Here is a 25,915-nt window from a genome sequence, read left to right as displayed (position 1 = left end):
TTTAACTTAGCGTACCATTTGATGGAGCCTGCGTACCAAAGGCATACTTGCCAACTAGGGCTGCAACTAACGATTAATTTGATAATCGATTAATCTGTCGATTATTACTTCGATTAATCGATTAATAATCGGATAAAAGAGACAAATTACATTTCTATCCTTTCCAGTATTTTATTGGAAAAAAAACCCAGCATACTGGCACCATACTTATTTTGATTATTGTTTCTCAGCTGTTTGTACATGTTGCAGTTTATAAATAAAGGTTTATAAAAATAAATAAAAATAAATAAATAAATAAATATTATATGCTATGCATGCGCATAGCATAGATCCAACGAATCGATGACTAAATTAATCGCCAACTATTTTTATAATCGATTTTAATCGATTTAATCGATTAGTTGTTGCAGCCCTATTGCCAACCCTCACGATTTTCCCGGGAGACTCACGAATTTCAGTGCCCCTCCCGAAAATCTCCCGGGGCAACCATTCTCCCGAATTTCTCCCGATTTCCACCCGGACAACAATATTGGGGGCCTTTAGCGTCTTCTCTCACCTGAAAAGGAGACTACTGTATTTTTCGGACTATAAGTCGCTCCGGAGTATAAGTCACACCGGCCGAAAATGCATAATAAAGAAGGAAAAAAACATACAGTATATAAGTCGCACTGGTATAAGTGCGACTTATAAGTCGCATTTATAAGTCGCATTTTTTGGGGGAAATTTATTTGATAAAACCCAACACCAAGAATAGACATTTGAAAGGCAATTTAAAATAAATAAAGAATAGTGAACAACAGGCTGAATAAGTGTACGTTATATGAGGCATAAATAACCAACTGAGAACGTGCCTGGTATGTTAACTTAACATATTATGGTAAGAGTCATTCAAATAACTATAACATATAGAACATGCTATACGTTTACCAAACAATCTGTCACTCCTAATCGCTAAATCCCATGAAATCTTATACGTCTAGTCTCTTACGTGAATGAGCTAAATAATATTATTTGATATTTTACGCTAATGTGTTAATAATTTCACACATAAGTCGCTCCTGAGTATAAGTCGCACCCCCGGCCAAACTATGAAAAAAACTGTGACTTATAGTCCGAAAAATACGGTACTCATTCATGAACGGATTATTTATATTATATATATATATATATATATATATATATATATATATATATATATATATATATATATATATATATATATATATATATATATATATATATATATATATATATATATATATATATATATATAAGAAATACTTCAAAATATACACACCCCCATCTCCCGAATTCGGAGGTCTCAAGGTTGGCAAGTATGTGTTTAGGGTGGTAAGTGTTTAACATACACTTACAACTTAAAGTGCAACATTCAAACACTGACAGTGCACTGCTTTTTGTATGCAGCACACTTTTTGTAAATACCAAAGTGCACAAATTGACACCAATGAGCCGAGTTTTCAGATAAAACAACATACTGTACTTTTTTTTACGAGAAGTCTATCACCAAATCCAACACCTATTTATGCTTGCTGATAACAAAAACATATTTTTAATCATGATTTGAAATCTATGGAGATATTATAAAGCTTAAAGCAGATTGAAACACGGTTGCATTCTGACTAAACTTCAGCAGAGCAGTTCCTGGGTACGCCAAGTACCTGAAGGATCATTTTGGCAATTTAAGGTAATGACGCCGACCAGAAAACGCTTCTCTCCACTTTATTATCGTGGAGGATCCCTGCTCCGTGTCAAAGCTAATTTCCCGGTCACAGCTTCTAAGTAGGTCACAACAACATCAATTTCCGTCCTTAAGGCTGTCACGTTAACTTGAACTTCCTTGCGTTACTCGCAGCTCGTCACCCGCTGATGTTTTCTTGTCGCCTTTGGTTAAACCCAACGCAATCGTGATGTGGAACGCTGACTCATGTTTGTCGACGGGTCATGTTCTTGTTATTCCCAGCTGTGATCTCGCGTGATCAATGTCAAATTTGAAAACAGCAACTTTGTTGGTTCAACTGCAGTTTTTAATGGATTTGTCAGCACATTTTCAAACTGTGAAACCAATAGTAAGGATGTGAACCTTTCACATTTCAACCTACACGGCACCAATAGGTTGTATTCCGTCACCTGACTTTTGAACGGAAGTAAACAAAGTGGTGGACCACCGAACCAACACAAAGTGCAAACTATCCGAGTACGCAAGGGACCTAGATCTTACCGCTAAAAGCAGGTACGAGCAAAAAAATCAAACTAGGCAATGGAATCCATCCCTCGTTTTTGCTCGGGTAAGGTTGCCTTTCATGATTTAACTTCACGTCTACGGCCATGTTTGTTGCCTTGTTGTTGCTGCACATGCCTGCTTTTCTCCGTCTTTATCAAAATATAACTATAGATGTCAACGTTGTGTATGAGCTGAAAGCTTCATTTAGGATTGCTACTTTTGGTAAAAACCTACGGGTAACTCTTTTGGCATTATTTTATTTAAACTCGCCGAGTTGGTGGTTTACTCTCGCAAAAATAGATGAGCTAAACTACAATCTTTAGTTAGTCAATAATTCATAACAATACCGCTTTTGATGCCTTATTGTTTTTGAAACAAAAACTCACACTTTCCCTCCTGAAAAACTTCCTTCCTCTAGAAAGTGTTAGAAATAAAGTGTATATATATATATATATATATATATATATATATATATATATATATATATATATATATATATATATATATATATATATATATACACATATATATATATATATATATATATATATATATATACATATATATATATATATATATATATATATATATATATATATATATATATATATATATATATATATATATATACATACACATATATATACATACACATATATAAATACATACACATGTATATATATACATACACATATATATATATACACCTATATATACATATACACCTATATATATACATATATACACCTATATATATACATATATACACATATATATATACATATATATACACATATATATATATACATATATATACATATATATATATATATACATATATATATATATATATATATATATATATATATATATATATATATATATATATATATATATATATATATATATATATATATATATATATATACATACATATACACTATCGTTCAAAAGTTTGGGGTCACATTGAAATGTCCTTATTTTTGAAGGAAAAGCACTGTACTTTTCAATGAAGATAACTTTAAACTAGTCTTAACTTTAAAGAAATACACTCTATACATTGCTAATGTGGTAAATGACTATTCTAGCTGCAAATGTCTGGTTTTTGGTGCAATATCTACATAGGTGTATAGAGGCCCATTTCCAGCAACTATCACTCCAGTGTTCTAATGGTACAATGTGTTTGCTCATTGGCTCAGAAGGCTAATTGATGATTAGAAAACCCTTGTGCAATCATGTTCACACATCTGAAAACAGTTTAGCTCGTTACAGAAGCTACAAAACTGACCTTCTTTTGAGCAGATTGAGTTTCTGGAGCATCACATTTGTGGGGTCAATTAAACGCTCAAAATGGCCAGAAAAAGAGAACTTTCACCTGAAACTCGACAGTCTATTCTTGTTCTTAGAAATGAAGGCTATTCCACAAAATTGTTTAGGTGACCCCAAACTTTTGAACGATAGTGTATGTATGTAAGTATGTACGTACAGTCTGTGCTCCGACAAAAATATAAAATACAAATAAATACAAGATAATACTTAAATGGGAAATAATAAACGTTAAAAGTATACCGAACAAATCTTTAAGAAAGTGATGACTGCAAACTTGTGCGTTCTTCGACTCAATCTCCCCCATTGGACTGCAGTGCGTGCCACTTTCCTCGTCGTTTTTCGTAAAATATCGCACTCTTTCAACCTTCTCGATGACCTCTCAAAAGACATGTTTATCCTTTTCACGTTTTGAACGATTCCAACTGCCTAAAACAACGCAAGAATAGGTCATTTTTTTCTTCCAGAAGGCAAAACGGCCACATATTTAGGTGAATACAACCTATTCCAGGTGCCTGGGAGTCGATACAGGTATCGATTTTATGTACTTTTCTTTGTGTCCATGTGGTAACAAATGTTAATTTGTTAAATAATAAAATCTCATTTTTTAAATGAACATTTAAGACAATTATGCAGTAGCCAGAAAGTAGTCTCTTGGCAATTAAGTTGAATGTGGCAGTCTTGTCTTGCAACATGCACCTTAGTTGTCGTTTTGACCACCAATTTTGGAGGTGTTGAAATCGCCATGGAAACATTGCTAATGCTAATTAGTAGCAGGTATATGGCATCAAAATAATCCCCTCTATTCCCCCAAAGACAGATAAACTCGCTGGACTATAAAGACAATACGACATACATCCGTAAACGTGGATGCATATACAAAAGTGCAATATATTTATCTGTACAGTAAATCTATTTATATCTGCACTTTATTTTATCCTGCACTACAACGAGCTAATGCAACAGATTTTCGTTCTTATCTGTACTGTAAAGTTCAAAGTTGAATGACAATAAAAGGAAGTCTAAATCTAAGTGTATTTCCAATGTAAATTAGCATCGAGCTAACACATTTCGAAAAAAGGAGCCTTACTTTTGAGACCTCGCTATGGAAAATTGCAACATTACGATAGGCAATCTGCTACGTCAAGCACTCTGCAACAAAATCGAAAATTGGTATCGTTTAATTTACGTGATACTCGGTAGTACTGATGGAATTCGGTCCGTACCTATAAAAGTACTGAATTCGGTACCAATCCTTAGTAAACCGTCAACACAATTGGGATGTTTTCATCTGAAGAATCATGAGGGGTCGGCTTTTAGTGTGAAACTCCAAACGTCTTTGTTCAACTTTTGTTTACTTGAACTCATCAGCGCTCAGCCCTTTGAGACACTTGTGATTTAGGGCTATATAAATAAACATTGATTGATTGATTGATTGATTGATAATGCTGTCTCAGCAGTATGCTCTTTGACTCGATTAGAACATCGGTTCTAGTGCGGTTGTGTTGTGCAACTTACTTGGTAATGAATAACCACGTGGTCATGAGGTTTTTTTACATTGAATTTTGAAGGCTAAAAAAAAGCATGTTTTATATAAATGTGAGAACAATTTGATTATGATATTTGACACCCTATTAAATACCGTATTTTCCGGACCATAGGGCGCACCAGATTATAAGGCGCACTGCCAATGAGCGGGTCTATTCAGGTCTTTTTTCATACATTATAAGGCGCATTATTCATGTTATTATTTTTTTTTTTTTCTAAATGTAAAACACTTCCTTGTGGTCTACATAGCATGTGATGGTGGTTCTTTGGTCAAAATGTTGCATAGATGATGTTTTACAGATCATCTTCAAGCCGCTTTCTGACAGTTGCTTCAGGATGCGCCGTTTCGTGGGCGGTCTTATTTACGTGGCTCACCTTCGGCAGCGTCTTTTTTCCGTCATCTTTGTTGTAGCGGTGTAGCGTGCAAGGACCGGAGTGGAAGAAGTGTCAAAAGATGGAGCTAACTGTTTTAATGACATTCAGACTTTACTTCAATCAATAACGGAGCAGCATCTCCTCATCCGTGGCTCACTAGTGCAACAACAAGGCTGGAAATGTGTCCCGTGAAAAACCGTCCGACCGGAACTCTCTAATAAATAAAGTTACTCGGGTGAATAATGTAAACTCACTACACCGGTATGTTTTAGCGCTTTCGTGGCGAGTTTACTGACAGATATAAGTAAGAACTTTACACTACTTTATATTAGAAATGGCAACAGCGGAGGATGAATACATAACAAGAAGATAGAGAAAAAGAAGAAGCTTATCGACTACGGTGTCCCAAAGGACTACAAAGGCGGACGCGCGCAAATTTTCAGGACTTATGCAGATCCCCAATACAGATCAGCAGGTACCAAAAGGTAAGAAAAGTTGCTTTTGCATAATATTACGAAACAAAACGCCAGATAATATGTCTTAGCTTATACACACACCATAATAATACTACTATGTTGAAGCACAGTACAATCCATAAAGCGGTGCGGTTTCATAGCTTACCAAAGTCGTACTAAAACATTTTGATCGATTTTTGAGTGCTGTGTGTAACGTTCTATATTTTCAATGGAACATATAAAATGTTGGTGTTGTTTTCTTGAGTCATATTGCAGTCTACACGTATCTCTTATGTGTGACTGCCATCTACTAGTCACTAGGGATGATGTTTGATAAGAAATGATCGAGTTCGAGCCCATTATCGAATCCTCTTATCGAACCGATTCCTTATCGATTCTCTTATCGAATCCAGATAGGTTGTTGTATATGGAAAAAAACACAAAATTTGGTTTAACAAACGCTCACTTTTATTTTATAAGAAAAAAATAAAATAAAATAAATAAATAAATATTGACTGTTACCCCCCTAAAAAAATAAAAAAATAAAATATTGACTGTTGTTACCCAAAGTATATTAAGTGGGATTTTTCAGAAAAACAAATATATACAGTAACACAAAAACAACCTGTCTCTGTGATCACTATAGGTGAATAGCCATGCCTTGAGGCGTTTTTTCCTGGTCCATTATTTTTGCTGCTTGTGTGACATTAGACTGAGCTACGTCATTTCCTGTGATGTCCCACAGGGCATTTCTTGTGGGACGGGATTCGTTCCCAAGGATTCGAATAAAGAACCAACTCTTTTTCTTTACTGTAGTGGCCTCGATAACGGGAACCGGTTCTCAAAAAGGGATTCGAGTCCATAGAATCGGTTCTTTTCTTATCGAACGGTTCTTTTCTTATCGAACAACCGGGAGAACCGGTTTCGAACATCATCCCTACTAGTCACACTTATCATTTCACCATGTACCAAATAAAATAGCTTCGAGGTCGATAAGCACAACCAAAATGATTCCATGCATTAGGCGCACCGGGTTATAAGGCGCACCATCGAGTTTGGAGGAAATTAAAGGATTTTTAGTATGCCTTATAGTCCGGTAGGTTGAATTCCAATTTAACGTAGTAGAAAAAAAGCTTTAAAAATGTATTTGTGACTCAGTGAGTTAAAGTCAAGCACACAGGTGTGTAGGGACCATTTTAGGACATGGAACATTTTTTGGAATTAAATAAAATGATTACTGTTTAATTACAACTTTAAGTTAGAGTTGAATGGTAGTGATAGTATAAAGGCAACAGCTTTTTAAAAGGAGAGATAAGGCCATCAGTTCATTAGTGACATTGCACTGCAACATGCCTGAAAGGGTGAATGTGCGTCCATGTGTGTGTGTGTGTGTGTGTGTGTGTGTGTGTGTATGTGTGTGTCCCACCCCTTCCCAGTGTGCTACAAAGGAGGCGGTGTGTGCTGCGCTCATGCACTCCACTCAGAGCGCACGCAGCATCCTCCGGGAAACAACCATTTTAACATCTGCTCAACTTTCCCGTTCCTGGAATGTATTTGCCGAGGGGGAACCCCATGCCTTATTCTCACACCTGAGCTGGATTTTTACGCCCGATTCAGATGTGGATTCCTAAGAGGTGTAGTTTGGATGCGTGGATGTGCGGCTCTTGGACACATAGAGGACACAAACATCCAAAGAGCTGGTGGCACTGAGAGTCCACCACTGCGGAAAGAACCCCCAGCAGCCCATTATCAAAATGGTCCAGAACGTAATCTTGGTGTTCTTCCGTAGGAGACTGAGCCAGAGACCCGCGGTGGAAGAGCTGGAGAGTCGGAACATCTTAAAACGTAAGTTTTCAAGGATCCAAAGTTTGAATAAACACTAAAACTAACTCAAAAAAAGGGATTGTTTGCTTTTTAAATTGAGAAAACACAATAGTTTTGTTTTTATGGATGTCGTCATCCATCCAGGTCATCGTCTAGATCTGGAGCAGGACTAGATCTGACCAATTTAAGTCAATGAGCATGAAGCTCTTCTAAGACAAACTAAACTGTCCAGTTGGGATCGACTGAATGCTCTGAAAAATCGGGTTTCTTAGAGCTATAAAACTAAAAGTAAAGTCAAGACCAAAACCATATTGGTAATTGTTTGGTTTATTTTGGGTGTGTTTTTAAGTACATTTTTGAGTCCTTTCAACAACAGATAAATATATCCTCTTTCAATGTGTCAATTACAATGCACTGTATTGTTTAGACCAGGGGTGTCAAACTCATTTTCACACTGCAAAAAGTCAGTGTTCAAAAACAAGAAAAAATAAAATAAAATGAGGGGTATTTTATTTGAACTAAACAAAATTATCTGCCAATAGAACAAAAAAATTCGGCTTGTCAAGACTTTCCAAGTAAAATTAGTTAACCTCAATGAACCCAAAAATACCTTAAATAAGTATATTCTCACTAATAACAAGTGCACTTTTCTTGGTAGAAAAAAAAAAGAGACCTTTTTGCTCAATATGTTGAAAAATATTCTTAAATGAAGTAAATGCTAGTGCCATTATCTTGACATAATGATATGCGCTCGGCATCATGATTTTTTTTTTTCATGCTTGAAATAAGAAATGATTACTTTAAAAAAGTAGTTTTATACTTGTGAGTGTTGATGACACAGCTTTGCAACACTTGATATTCTAGTTTCAAGCATGTTTTACTCAATATAGGTCATCAAATCTCAGCAACAAGCTGTAATATCTTACTGAGATCATTTAGGACCAAAACCCTTAAAATAAGTAAAACACTCTAACATAAAATCTGCTTAGTGAAAAGAATTATCTTATCAGACAGAAAATAAGCAAATATCACCCTTATTTGAGATTTTTAATCTTACTTAGATTTCACTTTTTTCAGTGCATTGAGGGCCACATCGCAGTAATGGCTGCTTTCAGAGGGTCATTTAATTTTTTTTTTAATTTACTAGGGTAATAACCTGTGATTAATCATGATTAATCGAAATGCATATGCATTTGATTATTAGATTTTTTTTTAATGTATACCTTGCTTTAAAATCATAAATAAAAGTGACAAGCAGATATTTAACTATTTGTTTTTATCTCACAAAAATAGTTTTGCAACAGATATAATAATATAATTGGCATGTTCAGATAATATTAAAGTTGAAAATATGCATTATTTTCTGTCAAAATTTAAAGAACGAATGCATTTACCGTATTTTTCGGACTATAAGTTGCAGTTTTTTTCATAGTTTTGTAGTAAATTGTCGTGAAGTATGTTTGCTGCTAGTCCGACATAGTCGTTTATTAGATACAGCCGTGTTAGCTAGCTTGTTCAAAGAGTGATTTCAAAATAAACAACATTCTCAAGATGGTTAATGTAATTTCTGAAAGTGCATTAGCTGTTTAATCATTCACAAATTGTCGTGAAGTACGTTTGCTACTAGTGTGACATCAAAGTTTAGTAGCTACAGCTGTGTTAGCTAGCTTGTTTGATGAGTGATTTCAAAAAACTAAACATTCTCAACATGGTTCATGTAAAGCCTGAAAGTAGATTACCGCATTTTTCGGACTATAAATCGCAGTTTTTTTCATAGTTTGGCCGGGGGTGCGACTTATACTCAGGAGCGACTCATGTGTGAAATTATTAACACATTAGCGTAAAATATCAAATAATATTATTTAGCTCATTCACGTAAGAGACTAGACGTATAAGATTTCATGGGATTTAGCGATTAGGAGTAACAGATTGTTTGGTAAACGTATAGCATGTTCTATATGTTATAGTTATTTGAATGACTCTTACCATAATACAGTGGTTCTCAAACTTTTTTTGTCATCCCCCACTTTGGACAAGGGGGAGTTTTCAAGCCCCACCTCCCCCAATCGCCCCAACAGAACGCTAATGCCAAGCTTAACATTTTCAAATTTATTGAACATCAAGTAACATCAAGTTGTATACATTCAAACTCAAAAAGACAAAATAACATCAAGTTCAATAATAAATAAAATAACTGTGCAGCTGTGGTATAACTTGCATCAAGTTCAATAATAAATAAAATAACTTGCATCAAGCTCAATAATGAATAAAACAAAAGTGTTATAACTTGCATCAAGTTCAATAATAAATCAAATAAAAGTGTTATAACTTGCATCAAGTTCAATAATAAATCAAATAAAAGTGTTATAACTTGCATCAAGTTCAATAATAAATCAAATAACTTGCATCAAGTTCAATAATAAATCAAATAAAAGTGTTATAACTTGCATCAAGTTCAATAATAAATCAAATAACTTGCATCAAGTTAAAAAATAAATCAAATAAAAGTGTTATAACTTTCATCAAGTTCAATAATAAATCAAATAACTTGCATCAAGTTCAATAATAAATCAAATAAAAGTGTTATAACTTGCATCAAGTTCAATAATAAATCAAATAACTTGCATCAATTTCAATAATAAATAAAATAAAAGTATTATAACTTGCATCAAGTTCAATAATATATCAAATAACTTGCATCAATTTCAATAATAAATAAAATAAAAGTGTTATAACTTGCATCAAGTTCAATAATAAATCAAATAACTTGCATCAATTTCAATAATAAATAAAATAAAAGTGCCACTTTGCAGTCTTTGCAAAAACAAAAAAGGAGGAGCTATGCATTTGGCAAGACAGGGCAAGTGAACATGAGTTTTACAGTAATCCAGCATTAGTGGCTGCAATGAGCCTGTTTTGCACTGCACAGCTTTTCAAATCGGGGTTGCAGGCTTGACACTGCCATTCTTAGCCTGCTACCCATCCGCGCGAAAGTTTGTTCCGCTTAGCTCCGCCCCCATTAGTTACTGTTGCTATGTCTGTCAAACTTTCGCTCCTACCTAGAAATTTAAAGCCTACAGGAAAAATAAGTAATTTACATTTATTTATATAGCGGATTTCACAGACAGAATCACAAAGTGATTTACAGTGTGTATAGAAAATGAAAGCATAGTAAAAAAAAATAATCCAAGAATATAATTTTTTTTTTAAATAAAATTTAAGTGAAATTTCCTCCCGTTCCTTGCGCCCCACCTGTCATGTCTCTATTCCCCTACCAGTGGGGCGCGCCCCACACTTTGAGAAACGCTGCCATAAAATGTTACGTTAACATACCAGGCACGTTCTCAGTTGGTTATTTATGCCTCATATAACGTACACTTATTCAGCCTGTTGTTCACTATTCTTTATTTATTTTAAATTGCCTTTCAAATGTCTATTCTTGGTGTTGGGTTTTATCAAATAAATTTCCCCCAAAAATGCGACTTATACTCCAGTGCAACTTATACTCCAAAAAATACGGTACGTTATGCATGCGGGTAAAAACCTGTGATTAATCATGATTAATCGAAATGCATATGCATTTGATTATTAGATTTTTTTTTAATGTATACCTTGCTTTAAAATCATAAATAAAAGTGACAAGCAGATATATAACTATTTGTTTTTATCTCACAAAAATAGTTTTGCAACATATATAATAATATAATTGGCATGATTAAATATTAAAGTTGAAAATATGCATTTTTTTCTGTCAAAATTGAAAGAACGAATGCATTTAGTAAAAAAAAAAAAGTATTTTATGGAAACCCATTTCTTCTAGGCTTTCGCGGGCCACATAGAATGATGTGGAGGGCCAGAACTGGCCCACAGGCCTTGAGTTTGACGCCTGCGGTTTAGACTCTATAGTTTGGTCTTGTAATTTTGAAGACAAACTTAACTGCGTCCTCTGCATTGGGCATTTTTTTTGTTGCCAGAGGTACAGTACAGGCCAAAAGTTTGGACACACCTTCTCATTCAATGTATTTTCTTTATTTTCATGACTATTTACATTGTAGATTGTCACTGAAGGCATCAAAACTATGAATGAACACATGTGGAGTTATGTACTTAACAAAAAAAGGTGAAATAACTGAAAACATGTTTTATATTATATTTTCTTCAAAATAGCCACCCTTTGCTCTGATTACTTTTTCGCACACTCTTGGCATTCTCTCGATGAGATTCAAGAGGTAGTCACCTGTAATGGTTTTCACTTCACAGGTGTCATAGTTTTGATGCCTTCAGTGACAATCTACAATGTAAATAGTCATGAAAATCAAGAAAACACATTGAAATGAGAAGGTGTGTCCAAACGTTTGGCCTGTAATGTACACATTTTAGAAATAAATGCAGATGTCCACTGCACAGAATATGGCTCTCGATATCAAACTACACAGAAGCCGTTTTGAACTAAGTGCAACAAAAATGAGTTACTGATTCCAATGTTGGAGTCCTTTTGAAACCATGCAGACATCCTGACTAAGGTTGCAACTCTTATTAGTCGACTAGTCAGCGATTATTTTTTCGATTAGTCAACGAGTCAGCGATTATTATTATTTTCGATTAGTCGACTAGTCAAGCGATTATTGCTTATGATCTACTGTACACATTTGAGTCTGACGCTGAGTCTGTGACTTGATTTATTATTAGTTATACAGAAGCGGTTTCGAACTAGGTGCAACAAAAAGAGTAACTGATCCCAATGTCCTTTTGAAACCATGCAGACATCCTGACTAAGGTTGCAACTCTTATTAGTCGACTAGTCAGCGATTATTTTTTCGATTAGTCAACGAGTCAGCGATTATTATTATTTTCGATTAGTCGACTAGTCAAGCGATTATTGCTTATGATCTACTGTACACATTTGAGTCTGACGCTGAGTCTGTGACTTGATTTATTATTAGTTATACAGAAGCGGTTTCGAACTAGGTGCAACAAAAAGAGTTACTGATCCCAATGTCCTTTTGAAACCATGCAGACATCCTGACTAAGGCTGCAACTCTTATTAGTCGACTAGTCAGAAATTATTTTTTCGATTAGTCGACGAGTCATCGATTATTATTTTTTCGATTAGTCGACTAGTCAAGCGATTATTGCTTATGATCTACTGTACACATTTGAGTCTGACGCTCAGTCTGTGACTTGATTTATTATTAGTTATACAGAAGCGGTTTCGAACTAGGTGCAACAAAAAAGAGTTACTGATCCCAATGTCCTTTTGAAACCATGCAGACATCCTGACTAAGGCTGCAACTCTTATTAGTCGACTAGTCAGCAATTATTTTTTCGATTAGTCGACGAGTCATCGATTATTTTTCGATTAGTCGACTAGTCAAACGATTATTGCTTATGATCTACTGTACACATTTGAGTCTGACGCTCAGTCTGTGACTTGATTTTTTATTAGTTATACAGAAGCTGTTTCGAAGTAGGTGCAACAAAAAGAGTTACTGATCCCAATGTCCTTTTGAAACCATGCAGACATCCTGACTAAGGCTGCAACTCTTATTAGTCGACTAGTCAGCGATTATTTTTTCCATTAGTCGACGAGTCAGCGATTATTATTATTTTCGATTAGTCGACTAGTCAAGCGATTATTGCTTGTGATCTACAGTACACATTTGAGTCTGACGCTGAGTCTGTGACTTGATTTATTATTAGTTATACAGAAGCGGTTTCGAACTAGGTGCAACAAAAAGAGTTACTGATCCCAATGTCCTTTTGAAACCATGCAGACATCCTGACTAAGGCTGCAACTCTTATTAGTCGACTAGTCAGCGATTATTTTTTCCATTAGTCGACGAGTCAGCAATTTTTTGAATTTTTTTTCGATTAGTCGACTAGTCCGTGATTATTTTTTCCATTAGTCTGCGATTATTTTTTTCGATTAGTCGACAAGTCAAACGATAATTGCTTATAATCTGCTGTACACATTTGTGTCTGACGCTGTGACTTGATTTTAACTAATTTTTTAAACCTATTATAGTAAATTCAATTGTAACAAAATTACTTAGAAACAAAATGTTTTACTTTGTTACAAAAAGTATATAACCGCAGTGAAAAATAAAGTGCAAGATGTCGTGTCAACCTGACATTCAGCGCAAAAATATTTGTATCCAGTGCTGTTAGGGTTGTTTACCTAAAGGAATAGACATGTAAATACTGTATGAACATTCCTGGCAGTCTATCAGTTACAATTTTATTAACTGACTCATCGACGATAGCGAATCTTTGTCGAGGATTTTTTGGCGATTATGTCAACTAATCTTGGTGCCAAAGTCACAACAGATTGACAAGTGGTCCGTGTACCTTCCGTTCATTCTATTTCCAATTCTTGAATGCAAATCAAAAAACAAATTTTGGGCCATTTTTTCTATTTTCATTTCTGAATCAAAAGTTGGACAATTATCTCATGACACTTTTTTAAACCGACAATAGGACTCCTGCCAAACAAAGATGTTACCGTTATGCTAAAAATATGCTAAACGCAAAGGAAAAGCTCAAATACTGCTTCCGGTTCAATTTGTCATCACGCAGATAACCACTCATTTTTGCATTTTGGATGAACATATATTCGATTTTTGTGTTTATCTGGAAAAATTAAAATCCATAGTAGGAAAAGTTATTTCCGTTTCATTCTATTTCCAATTCTGAAACGCAAATCAAAAAACAAAATTAGGGCCGTTTTTTTTTAAAATTATATATGGCAGATTTTAAAACAAACAAAAAAGTGTTAATTTTCATTCAAATATTGCCATGACATTGGATTTTGTGCAGTTTTCCTTTTATGGATTTTTATTTTTCCAGATAAACACAAAAATCGAATATATGTTCATCCAAAATGCAAATATGCGTGTTTATGTGTGTGATGACAAATTGAACCGGAAGTAGTATTTTAGCTTTTCCTTCGCGTTTAGCATGTTTTTAGCATAACGGTAACATCTTTGTTCAGCAGTTGTCGTTTTTAAAAAGTGTCATTAAATAGTTGTCCAACATTTGTTTCAATAATGAAAATAGAAAAAATGGCCCACATTTATTTTTTTTAATTCGCATTAGAGAATTCGAAACAGAATGAACGGAAGGTACACGGACCGTTATGCTAAAAACTAAAGCTCAAATACTGCTTCCGGTTCAAATTGTCATCACACAGATCACGCATTTTTTCATTTTAGATGAACATAAATTTGATTTTTTGTGTTTATCTGGAAAAATAAAAATCCATAAAAAGGAAAACGTCACAAATCAAATTTTTTGGCAATATTTAATGAAAACCAACACTTTTTTGTCTTTTCAAACTGCCATATAATACAATCCAAAACGCCGTTATAATTTAGTTTTATGGAAGATATGTTGTTTTATTTTGATTTGTTTTTTTGTAAGAAATCAAATAGAATGAAGTTCATACTATTTCCAATTTTGAATGCAAATCAAAAAACAAATTTCGGGCCATTTTTTTCTTTTTCATTTCTGAAACAAAAGTTGGACAACTATTTAATGACACTTTTTTAAACCGACAATAGGACTCCTGCCGAACAAAGGTGTTACCGTTACGCTAAAAACATGCTAAACGCAAAGGAAAAGCTCAAATACTGCTTCCGGTTCAATTTGTCATCACACAGATAACCACGCATTTTTGCATTTTGGATGAACACAAATTCGATTTTTGTGTTTATCTGGAAAAATTAAAATCCATAGTAGGAAAAGGTCCGTTCTTTCCGTTTCATTCTATTTCCAATTCTGAAATGCAAATCAAAAAACAAAATTAGGGACGTTTTCTTTTTTAATTATATATGGCAGATTTTAAAACAAACAAAAAAGTGTTGATTTTCATTCAAATATTGCCATCAAATTGGATTTTGTGCTCTTTTCCTTTTATGGATTTTAATTTTTCCAGATAAACACAAAAATCGAGTATATGTTCATCCAAAATGCAAAAATGCGTGAATGAAAAATCAACCCTTTTTTGTTTGTTTTAAAATCTGCCATATACAATAAAAATAGAAAAACTGCCTTAATTTAGTTTATTGATTTGCGTTTCAGAATTGGAAATATAATGAACGGAGGACTACAAGTTTGGGTGCTTAAACCATTTTGACTATTGAGTGTCCTCACTTTTTGCAGAAGAAAAGCAGATTAGTGTAATATATGAGAATATATTTCATCAATGATTAATTTAGTTTATTTTCAGAATATGCTGCGGGTGAAACAAAAAAGCCCTGCTGTAATCAAATTGGCGTTCAAGCATTGACATCATTGCAACTTATTCAGTCTAATGTTGTTCTGCAGGAAGAAACTGGACATAGAGACTAAAGTGGCATTTCAGGAATGGAGTCCTTTTAAACATTTGTCTCAGCTCGGACTGGACACCTGTGAGCCTGCGGAGCAGCTGCTTGTGCCATCAGAATGTTGCCTGCCCCAACACTTGCACCCGAACCAAACTAAACTCCAACCGTCTCGCGTAGTATTGATTGTTAGGTCAAGTCAGCCGATTATTTCTCAGAATCATAATGAAACCAGTGAGGGGATGTACTTTAGTAACAATAGGTTGTCATGTGATTTTTGTTTTTCTTCGACAGAAAGAAATGACCAAATTGAACAGGAGGAGAGGCGGGAAATCAAACAACGGCTGAACAGAAAGGTACCCTTTTCTCCCACTTGGTCTTACCTTTAACCCTCACCCTTGAAACACACCCAATTAATCAATAAAACACATACGTCACAGAAGCTACAATATGTACAATAGTTGCGTTAGCTAGGTCGTCATTTTGAAATAAGAAAACAATATTCAAAACATGTTAACGTAAATTCTGAAAGTAGATTAGTTGTTTAATCATTCATAAATTGTAGTAAATTGTCGTGAAGTACGTTTGCTGCTTGTCTGACATTGTCGTTTATTAGATACAGCCGTGTTAGCTAGCTTTCTCAATGAGTGATTTAAAAATAAACAACATTCTCAACATGGTTAATGTAATTTCTCAAAGTAGATTAGCTGTTTAATCATTCATAAATTGTAGTAAATTGACATGAAGAATGTTTGTTGCTAGTCTGACATCAACGTTTATTAGATACAGCCGTCTTAGCTAGCTTGTTTGATTAGTGATTTCAAAATAAACAACATACTCAAGATGGTTAATGTAATTTCTAAAAGGAGATTAGCTGTTTAATCATTCATAAATTGTAGTAATTTGTTGTGAAGAATGTTTGTTGCTAGTCTGACATCAACGTTTAGTAGTTACAGCTGTGTTAGCTAGCTTGTTCGATGAGTGATTTAAAAATAAACAACATTCTCAAAATGGTTAATGCAATTTCTGAAAGTAGATTAGCTGTTTAATCATTCATAAATTGTAGTAAATTGTCGTGAAGTATGTTTGCTGCTAGTCTGACATAGTCATTTATTAGATACAACCGTGTTAGCTAGCTTGTTCAAAGAGTGATTTCAAAATAAACAACATTCTCAAGATGGTTAATGTAATTTCGGAAAGTAGATTAGCTGTTTAATCATTCATAAATTGTAGTGAAGTACGTTTGCTACAAATGTGACATCAAAGTTTAGTAGCTACAGCCGTGTTAGCTAGCTTGTTCGATGAGTGATTTAAAAAAACTAAACATTCTCAACAAGGTAATGTAAAATCTGAAAGTAGATTACCGTATTTTTCAGACTATAAATCTCAGGTTTTTTTTCATAGTTTGGCCGGGGGTGTGACTTATACTCGAGCGACTTATGTGTGAAATTATTAACACATTACCGTAAAATATCAAATAATATTATTTAGCTCATTCACGTAAGAGACTAGACGTATAAGATTTCATGGGATTTAGCGATTAGGAGTAACAGATTGTTTGGTAAACGTATAGCATGTTCTATATTTTATAGTTATTTGAATTACTCTTACCATAATATGTTACGTTAACATACCAGGCACGTTCTCAGTTGGTTATTCATGCCTCATATAACGTACACTTATTCAGCCTGTTGTTCGCTATTCTTTATGTATTTTAAATTGCCTTTCAAATGTCTATTCTTGGTGTTGGGTTTTATCAAATACATTTCCCCAAAAAATGCGACTTATACTCTAGTGCGACTTATATATGTTTTTTTCCTTCTTTATTATGCATTTTCGGCCGGTGCGACTTATACTCCGGAGCAATTTATACTCCGAAAAATACGGTAGCTGTTTAATTATTCATAAATTGTAGAGACGTTTCTTTGCTGCTAGTCTGACATTGTCGTTTATTAGATACAGCCGTGTTAGCTAGCTTGTTCAATGAGTGATTTCAAAATAAACAACATTCTCAAGATGGTTAATGTAATTTCTGAAAGTAGATTAGCTGTTTTTAATAATTCATAAATTGTAGTAAATTGTCGTGAAGTATGTTTGCTGCTAGTCTGACAACAATGTTTAGTAGCTACAGCCGTGTTAGCTAGCTTGTTCGATGAGTAATTTAAAAAAACTAAACATTCTCAACATGGTTAATGTAAAATCTTAAAGGAAATTAGCTGTTTAATCATTCATAAATTGTAGTAAATTGTCGTGAAGTACATTAGCTGCAAGTCTGACATCGTAGTCTAGTAGCTACACAGTTAGCTAGCTTGTTTGATGAGTGGTTTTAAAATCAAAATAATATTCAGAAACATGGCAATATTTATGCCAGGTAGCTCAGCATTGAATACCTGATAAAATGTGAGTGTCATTACTATGACAATTAATAATGCAAATACTTACATTCATGTGCTTTCTTGTCATAACACTTGGTTGCAAGTGCGGTCCTCACTTGAAGTGGACTCTGTCGAGGGTCGTGCACCATTTGGCACTTAGCCCTCAGGAGAATTGGGACACCACTTGTTTGACGTGAACATGCAAAAACAGAGGGCACGTTTGTAAGACAACTGGTAAGAGGGAGAATCGGGATTACTTATATGTACTCTATGTTTATGTCATACTGTACTGTGTAAACCTGAGGAACAGTCCGGTACAAGAACTGTACTAGATTTACACCAGATCCATTAGAATTTTACGCATTACAACTTTAGGAATCCATGTTCACAACTGATTCTAGTAAAACAGTTATTGTACCGGACTTTTCCTCAGGTTCACACAGTACAGTATGACATAAACATAAAGTACATATAAGCAATCCCGATTCTCCCCCTTGGCAGCCAGAAAGTGTTTTTACGGATGTAAGAATTGCGTATCAATATCAATATCACAGGCAGAAATGGGAATTTTTGTTTTGTTTTTGGGGGAGCCAGAGACCAGAAGCAGAAAGAAACCCCTTCTAGCATGTTTTAGCAGAAGCCCACTGACTTGCATTATGTTGGCGCAGCTCAACCAGCGGCCGACGGTGGGCGAGCTGAGGGACAGAAAGATCCTCATTCGCTTCAGTGACTATGTGGAAGTGGCCAAAGCTCAGGACTACGACAGGCGAGCAGACAAGCCCTGGACCAGACTGTCTGCTGCTGATAAAGTGAGTACGAAACCATGTGGTTTCTACCTGAAAATGATTGTGACTGTATACTGAAGTACTTAAATCTAACTAAATCTAAATCTACTAGCACTCCAGGGGGGACTTGAGATTTACAGAGTTTACTGGGCTAGTCCCTCACGATGAATTATCCTCGCCCCCATGAAGTGAAATTTTCCATGGAGTTCCAGACCGAGGGCGATTTGCCGTAGTCTTGTTTATCCTCCATTTTCAAATGAATGTGCCAAAAGTGTCTCATCTTGTTGATGGTTTTGTAGCAGATTCCAGTCTTGTGCGGGTCCTTTTGACAGGTCTCTGGTATTGCCCATGGGGGTTAAGAGCTTTGAATCCACATAATGAGCTGAGCTTCGGAGTACTTTTCTAAAAAGGAACAAGCCGATTTGTGGGGGTCAGAGTATGTAGGGGATCAAATACTTATTTCCCATTAAATACACATTAATTTATAAACTTTATTTAATAACTTTAGAACCCTACCATAAAAATTTTCAGGGCGCAAACTTACAAAATCAGCAGGCGATCAAATTCTTATTTTCCCACTCTATACAGTATACTGTATATTCATCATCGGTGATCACTCGAAGAGAGTATGACGGTCCTCCTGGTAGGGGGGTATCCCTTTATGGAGGATGCCTGTGCGTGACTTCGTTTAACGTGGAGAGACTGGTGCACAGACAGTCACCACACGATCCTTGACAGATCCGGGTCAGGGTCCAGTGGCATGGAGTCCAAGACGACTGGGGACCCTTTTCTGCTGCAGCCTTCATCCGCCATCCCAGCCGTTGTGACGCTCCGTAGGGTTAGCAATCATCCTCCGCTTGTTCCACCGTTGAGGTCTTGGGTTGTTATTTCCCTATAACTGGGCCCACATGGATGTGGGGGTGCCTTCTTCCGCCATCGCAGCCGTTGTGGTGGTTCATACATCTACCGTCTTCCGCCGTTGAGGTCTTCACCGTATCCCTGGCTAGGGGGCAGTCAGATACTAGGCCTTTGCCAAGGGCCACCTGGGGTAACAGTAGTAAAGAGGTTAACCTCCTGGTGCCCCAAGACCCCATAGAGGAGCCTCCACTGCCGGATGCACTTTAACGTCATGCCCAGGACATACTGTATATTAGGACTATTCAACTTGCGACCAGTGACCAACGCCACCATACCAGCCCCCGAGTTCAGTTCTAGAGTGCCCCTTTTGTATAGAGGAACTTGGACCACAGTTAACAAATTGGCAGATCCTTCCATTGGCTTTTTAACCTTCTAACAAACATAGAACACGGGGGTCCAAATATGCGATTTACATAACTGAGGCGTTCCTCAAGTCACCTATTTAGATCCTCTCCTTTTTGGCAGTTAGAAATGTCTATGTAATGCATTTGTAGGGTGATAAGGTGAAGCTTGTTTACTTCAGATCAGAGGTGGGTAGAGTAGCCAGAAATTGTACTCAAGTAAGACAACTGTTACTTTAGAGATTTATTACTCAATTAAAAGTAAGGAGTAGTCACCCAAATATTTACTTAAGTAAAAGTAAAAAGTGTGTTGTGAAAATGTACTCAAGTACTGAGTAACTGATGAGTAACCTGTTCGTTTAATGATGAGGGCAACAAATAATGCACAAAAACATAAAAATAGGAATGAGCAAATTCAGAGCCAGGAATATCTCTTAAGCAACTAAAACAATAATACATTAAATAATAATACATTAAGATAAAAAAAATTAAGGCAAATTGAGCCACAATAACTTAACAGCACCATAGGCTCAGTAGGCAGAGATTACAAAGGAAAATAACAAGTTAGCCTTTACGCAAACCATAAACTGATAGGTGTGGGCTGCACCTGGGAACACACTGTGCACTTCTGTTTGGTGTTTGTATGCATGTGTGAGTGTGTGTGCGACTGTGCGTGTGAGTGTGTGTCTCTGTCTGTCTATGAGGCTGCAGTGCGTTAATAAATGTCCCCACACGATGTACATTTGACGGTGATTCATAGCAGGGAAGCTAACATCAGCCTACGGTGACAGCCAAAATATCTACTAACATTACTTACCGAGATGTGCTTCCTCAAATTTGATGTTGAGTTCATGTAAGCTTAAGCTTGTTGTTGTTTGCCGCTGAAACTTTATGTGCAGTTAATCATGTGACCGCCTGGCTCTGTTTGATTGGTGAAATGGAGTCAAACGTCACCAGTGAAGTGAAGTGAAGTGAATTACATTTATATAGCGCTTTTTCTCAAGTGACTCAAAGCGCTTTACACTGTGAAACCCAATATCTAAGTTACATTTAAACCAGTGTGGGTGGCACTGGGAGCAGGTGGGTAAAGTGTCTTGCCCAAGGACACAACGGCAGTGACTAGGATGGCGGAAGCGGGGATCGAACCTGCAACCCTCAAGTTGCTGGCACGGCCGCTCTACCAACCGAGCTATACCGTGACTGCATATGATTGGTGAAACGGAGTCAAACGTCACTAGTGACTGTATTTGATTGGTGAAACGCAGGCATGCGATAGATCATACTTTGAAGGTCTGTCTGACAAACCAAAACAAACAAAGCGTGCATTAACAGATCGATAAAAATCAGTAGCGAGTAGCGAGCTGAATGTAGATAAATGGAGCGGAGTAAAAGTAGCGTTTCTTCTCTATAAATATACTCAAGTAAAAGTATGTTGCATTAAAACTACTCTTAGAAGAACAATTTATCCCAAAAGTTACTCAGGTTGATGTAACCTCTGCTTCAGATGCAGTCAGTAGTCCTTTGTTCAACTTATTGAGTCATACTTGTGGTGTTCCTCAAGGTTCCATTTTAGGTCCTCTCTTTTTCACCATTTGGACTATTCAACTGGTGGCCTCAGTTCATAAACTTGCGAGAGACTCACATTTTTGCAGCAGATTCAAAAAAACACTAGAGTGCTGTCACTGAGATGATCTTTGACTAGCTGTGTTTGTAGAAGGTCCTTAAAAACAGCTAAATAAATAGACCAGAATCAAATGTCTGCTGTAGAGGACGCTGGTTCTCCAGTATGTTCAAAATAAGACTAATGGTGAAGGTACAAGTCTGGCACCCCCGGTCCTTAGAAATAATGGTCGGGTTTAGGTACTAACAATTGCTTATAATTAATTGTTAAGGCTTTACAAACCGCTAGACGTCACAGGAAAAAAAACAACTAGAGTGACCTGCTTGCCAAACAGCAAGTCCTCTTGCAGTTTCTTTAGTCATAAATGTGGTTGCTCATTCATTTTTCTGTGTTGAACTTTACATTAACTGCTTTTGCGAGTGATTTACAACAGAGTTTTTCAACCTTTTCTGAGGCAAGGCACATTTTTTACATTGAAAAAATCTCGAGGCACAACACCAGCAGAAAACATTAAAAAATATAAACTCAGCAGCCGATATTGACAATAAAAAAGTCGTTATCGCAATTGTTGGATATGAATTCAAACCATAACCAAGCATGCATCACTATAGCTCTTGTCTCAAAGTAGGTGTACTGTCATGAGCTGTCACATCACGCCGTGACTTATTTTGAGGTTTTTGGTGTTTTCCTGTGCGTAGTGTTTTAGTTCTTGTTTTGTGCTCCTATTTTGTTGTTGATTGTCATGTCATGTACGGATGTACTTTGTGGACGCCGTCTGCTGCTCCACAGTGCTACAGTGTATTAAAAAAAATAAAAAGATAATAAAATAAATAAAAATAAAACTAGAACAGCCTAATAGCCAGAACTAGCATGCATAAATCTAATATCACGTATCTTCTTCTACTCACCCTACTGTTGTTTCATTGTCACAAAATGCTTTGCTACTGCCCCCTGCGGGGGGGCGGGAGTACTGCATACATGCACAACCCTAGTTTAAATGGTTTCATCAAGCCTGTTCGGGTGATGTTCGGGAGGCCAAATTAAAAAGCTTTTGCGGGCCGGCGGTTGCATAAACCTGCCGTATTCTAAGGACTGAGAGGAACGACGGCGCTAACGCCGGATGCCGCTTTTGTTTTGCAGGCCGCCATACGGAAGGAACTGAATGAGTTCAAAAGCACGGAGATGGAGGTTCATTCTTCGAGCAAACATCTGACAAGGTTTGCACGTCAACGATCCTGATCTTTGCCTTTGTGACATGTAACCCTTAACCCTGTAACACCCCTTGTTGTAAAATGACAACGTTACCTTTAACCATCCTAAAAAACAATCTGTTATATGTATTTTTTTACCACATTTACATAGTTATTGGGTCCTATTGTTCAGTCTCACAAGGCTATTGGATCGTACATTTGTTTCTTCTGGCCATGAACTCACACAACCTCTCAAGGTTTCCTTCAAACAAAATCTATTTGTTTCATTGGACAGGATTCATCAGATTCAAGTAATTAAAATGTCTTTTATATTTTTTGGGGGTGTTATTACAAAGTCTAGAGCATGTACATATGTAGTTATTGTGGAACAGATGTATCACATTTCATTTAGAGCTTGTTATATAATTGTTGCAATTATACAACACTGGGTGAATGTGGTGGTCAAATAGCTGGCTTGTTGCAGTGGGCTCAAACAGGTTGTATTCCCTCCACTACATCACTGGCTGAAGTATTTTCTCTATACATGGATAGTATACATTCTACAGACGTTAGGGACTGTTTTTAGGACTTTCACCACCAATGAAAGTCTTTATGACCGATGTCATGAAAAGAAAGAAAGAGGGGGAAAAAGCGTTTTTAAAGAGTTTTATCTTGTTTCATATTTTTTATATTTGTAATAAATGACTTCATAAAAATATAACTAATGTGTGATTATTATTAATGGGGCTAAGTAAGCAATCAACCCTGCAAATGAACCCTTAGTTGTTCAGACAACGTGAGTACAAATACAGAAATATTGCTCCCATCAAAGCCCAATGTTGCAATATTACAAAATTTCTTTAAAAACATACATAAACATTTTTTTTTTTTAACCGAAAGGTCAATTTTTTTTTTTTTAGATTTTTCTATATTTGGGTCTGACAGGGTTAAAGAATCTAACCCTAATCTTGGGCCTAAATGATGTAGGCAATATCCCATTCTGGCTGCTTTATAAGTCCTCTGAGCTAAAAATAGACCTCCTGATTGATGAAGCCACAGTAGGAGCATAATTAGCTCCATTTTTTTGTCCCCTCTGCAGGTTCCATCGGCCTTAGCAAGATTTCTTCTGTGAAGAGCTGCTGATATTTGGTTCAGTGTGTGAAGCCCTTGCACAGAGTCTTCCATGTGTACTGTCCCACAGTCAGTGGGTGTCCTGATATTCTGATATATCCAGCAAACCTTGGAGGCTATGTCTCTCGAAAAGAGCCAGCGAGTGGACAGAAAGACCAAGCGAAACCTACTCAGAGGAGCACTGACCTTCATTTTTTCTAATCAGACTCTTTTGAAAGACTTTCTTTACAACGCCACAGGGGGCAAAGGTGCAAGCGGCCCGTTGGCCCAGTTCTTGTTGGAGAAGTCGTCACCCACCCCCCACCGTCCTGTCCCCCGACTCACACCTGGTTCAGTTGACGAGTTTCATATCGACAGCATTAATGTTCTTAAAAAGGAACCTTTGTTTGTGTACAAGACAACAACCCTTTGTAAGCACTATTTATTGTCTGCACAATACAGGTTTTCTATTTGTAAGACTCATGAGTTTGTCTTGTGTTTGAAAATCTGGCTCACCCAACATTTCTGGGTTATTAGCTGTTGCTAGAGACAAGATTTGCAAAATTAGCATGAATCTTAAATCACTTGCATCCATCAATCCATCCATTATCTATACCGCCCCTCCTGATACACCCTGGACTGATGGCCAGCCAATCAAATGTAGGCCACACATAAACAAACAAGCATTCAACAAATCAAAAGGATGCAGGGGTCCTTTTGGTAGTTTTCACCTTCAAAACCGGTGCAAAATATAAGATATTTCTTCAAAGAACTACAAAATGCAATTTCAGTAGACATTTCATGTGAATGCTGATGAGCCGAAGCCCAACTGAAATGCTTACAGTTAGCACGCTGGCTAGATAGCGTCAAGTAACAAAAAATATGACTCGGTGTATACCAGCAAAAGGAGCTAAACAAGTTAGCATGATATCAATCAATCAATCAATCAATCAATGTTTATTTATATAGCCCTAAATCACAAGTGTCTCAAAGGGCTGTACAAGCCACAACGACATCCTCGGTACAGAGCCCACATACGGGCAAGGAAAAACTCACCCCAGTGGGACGTCGGTGAATGACTATGAGAAACCTTGGAGAGGACCGCATATGTGGGTAACCCCCCCCCTCTAGGGGAGACCGAAAGCAACGGATGTCGAGTGGGTCTGACATAACATTGTGAAAGTCCAGTCCACAGTGGATCCAACACATCAGCGGGAGTCCAGTCCACAGCGGGGCCAACAGGAACCATCCCGAGCGGAGACGGGTCAGCAGCGCAGAGATGTCCCCAACCGATGCACAGGCTAGTGGTCCACCCGGGGTCCCGGCTCTGGACAGCCAGCACTTCATCCATGGCCACCGGACCTATGCAACTCCCCCTCGCAAGGGACAGGGGAGAAGAGGAGAGAAGAAAAGAAACGGCAGATCAACTGGTCTAAAAAAGGGGGGGTCTATTTAAAGGCTAGATTATACAAATGAGTTTTAAG

The 25,915-nt window shown here is 36.5% G+C and overlaps 1 protein-coding gene across 1 annotated transcript in view; it reads left to right on the top strand.

Moving 5' to 3' along the window:
* phactr3b (phosphatase and actin regulator 3b) overlaps nucleotides 1-25,050 on the top strand; it is a 98,620-nt gene extending 73,570 nt beyond the window's left edge. The window contains exons 9-13 of the mRNA XM_062045442.1: nucleotides 7,736-7,791; nucleotides 16,386-16,447; nucleotides 19,135-19,275; nucleotides 23,272-23,348; nucleotides 24,421-25,050. Coding sequence (XP_061901426.1) covers nucleotides 7,736-7,791; nucleotides 16,386-16,447; nucleotides 19,135-19,275; nucleotides 23,272-23,348; nucleotides 24,421-24,436 — 352 coding nt within the window. The 3' untranslated portion in view covers nucleotides 24,437-25,050. The remainder of the gene's footprint in view (nucleotides 1-7,735; nucleotides 7,792-16,385; nucleotides 16,448-19,134; nucleotides 19,276-23,271; nucleotides 23,349-24,420) is intronic.
* The last annotated feature ends 865 nt before the right edge of the window (nucleotides 25,051-25,915 follow it).

The sequence above is a fragment of the Entelurus aequoreus genome, linkage group LG01 (assembly GCF_033978785.1).
Source record: "Entelurus aequoreus isolate RoL-2023_Sb linkage group LG01, RoL_Eaeq_v1.1, whole genome shotgun sequence".
Classification (NCBI taxonomy): domain Eukaryota; kingdom Metazoa; phylum Chordata; class Actinopteri; order Syngnathiformes; family Syngnathidae; genus Entelurus; species Entelurus aequoreus.
This window is presented reverse-complemented; position numbering and strand designations above follow the sequence as displayed.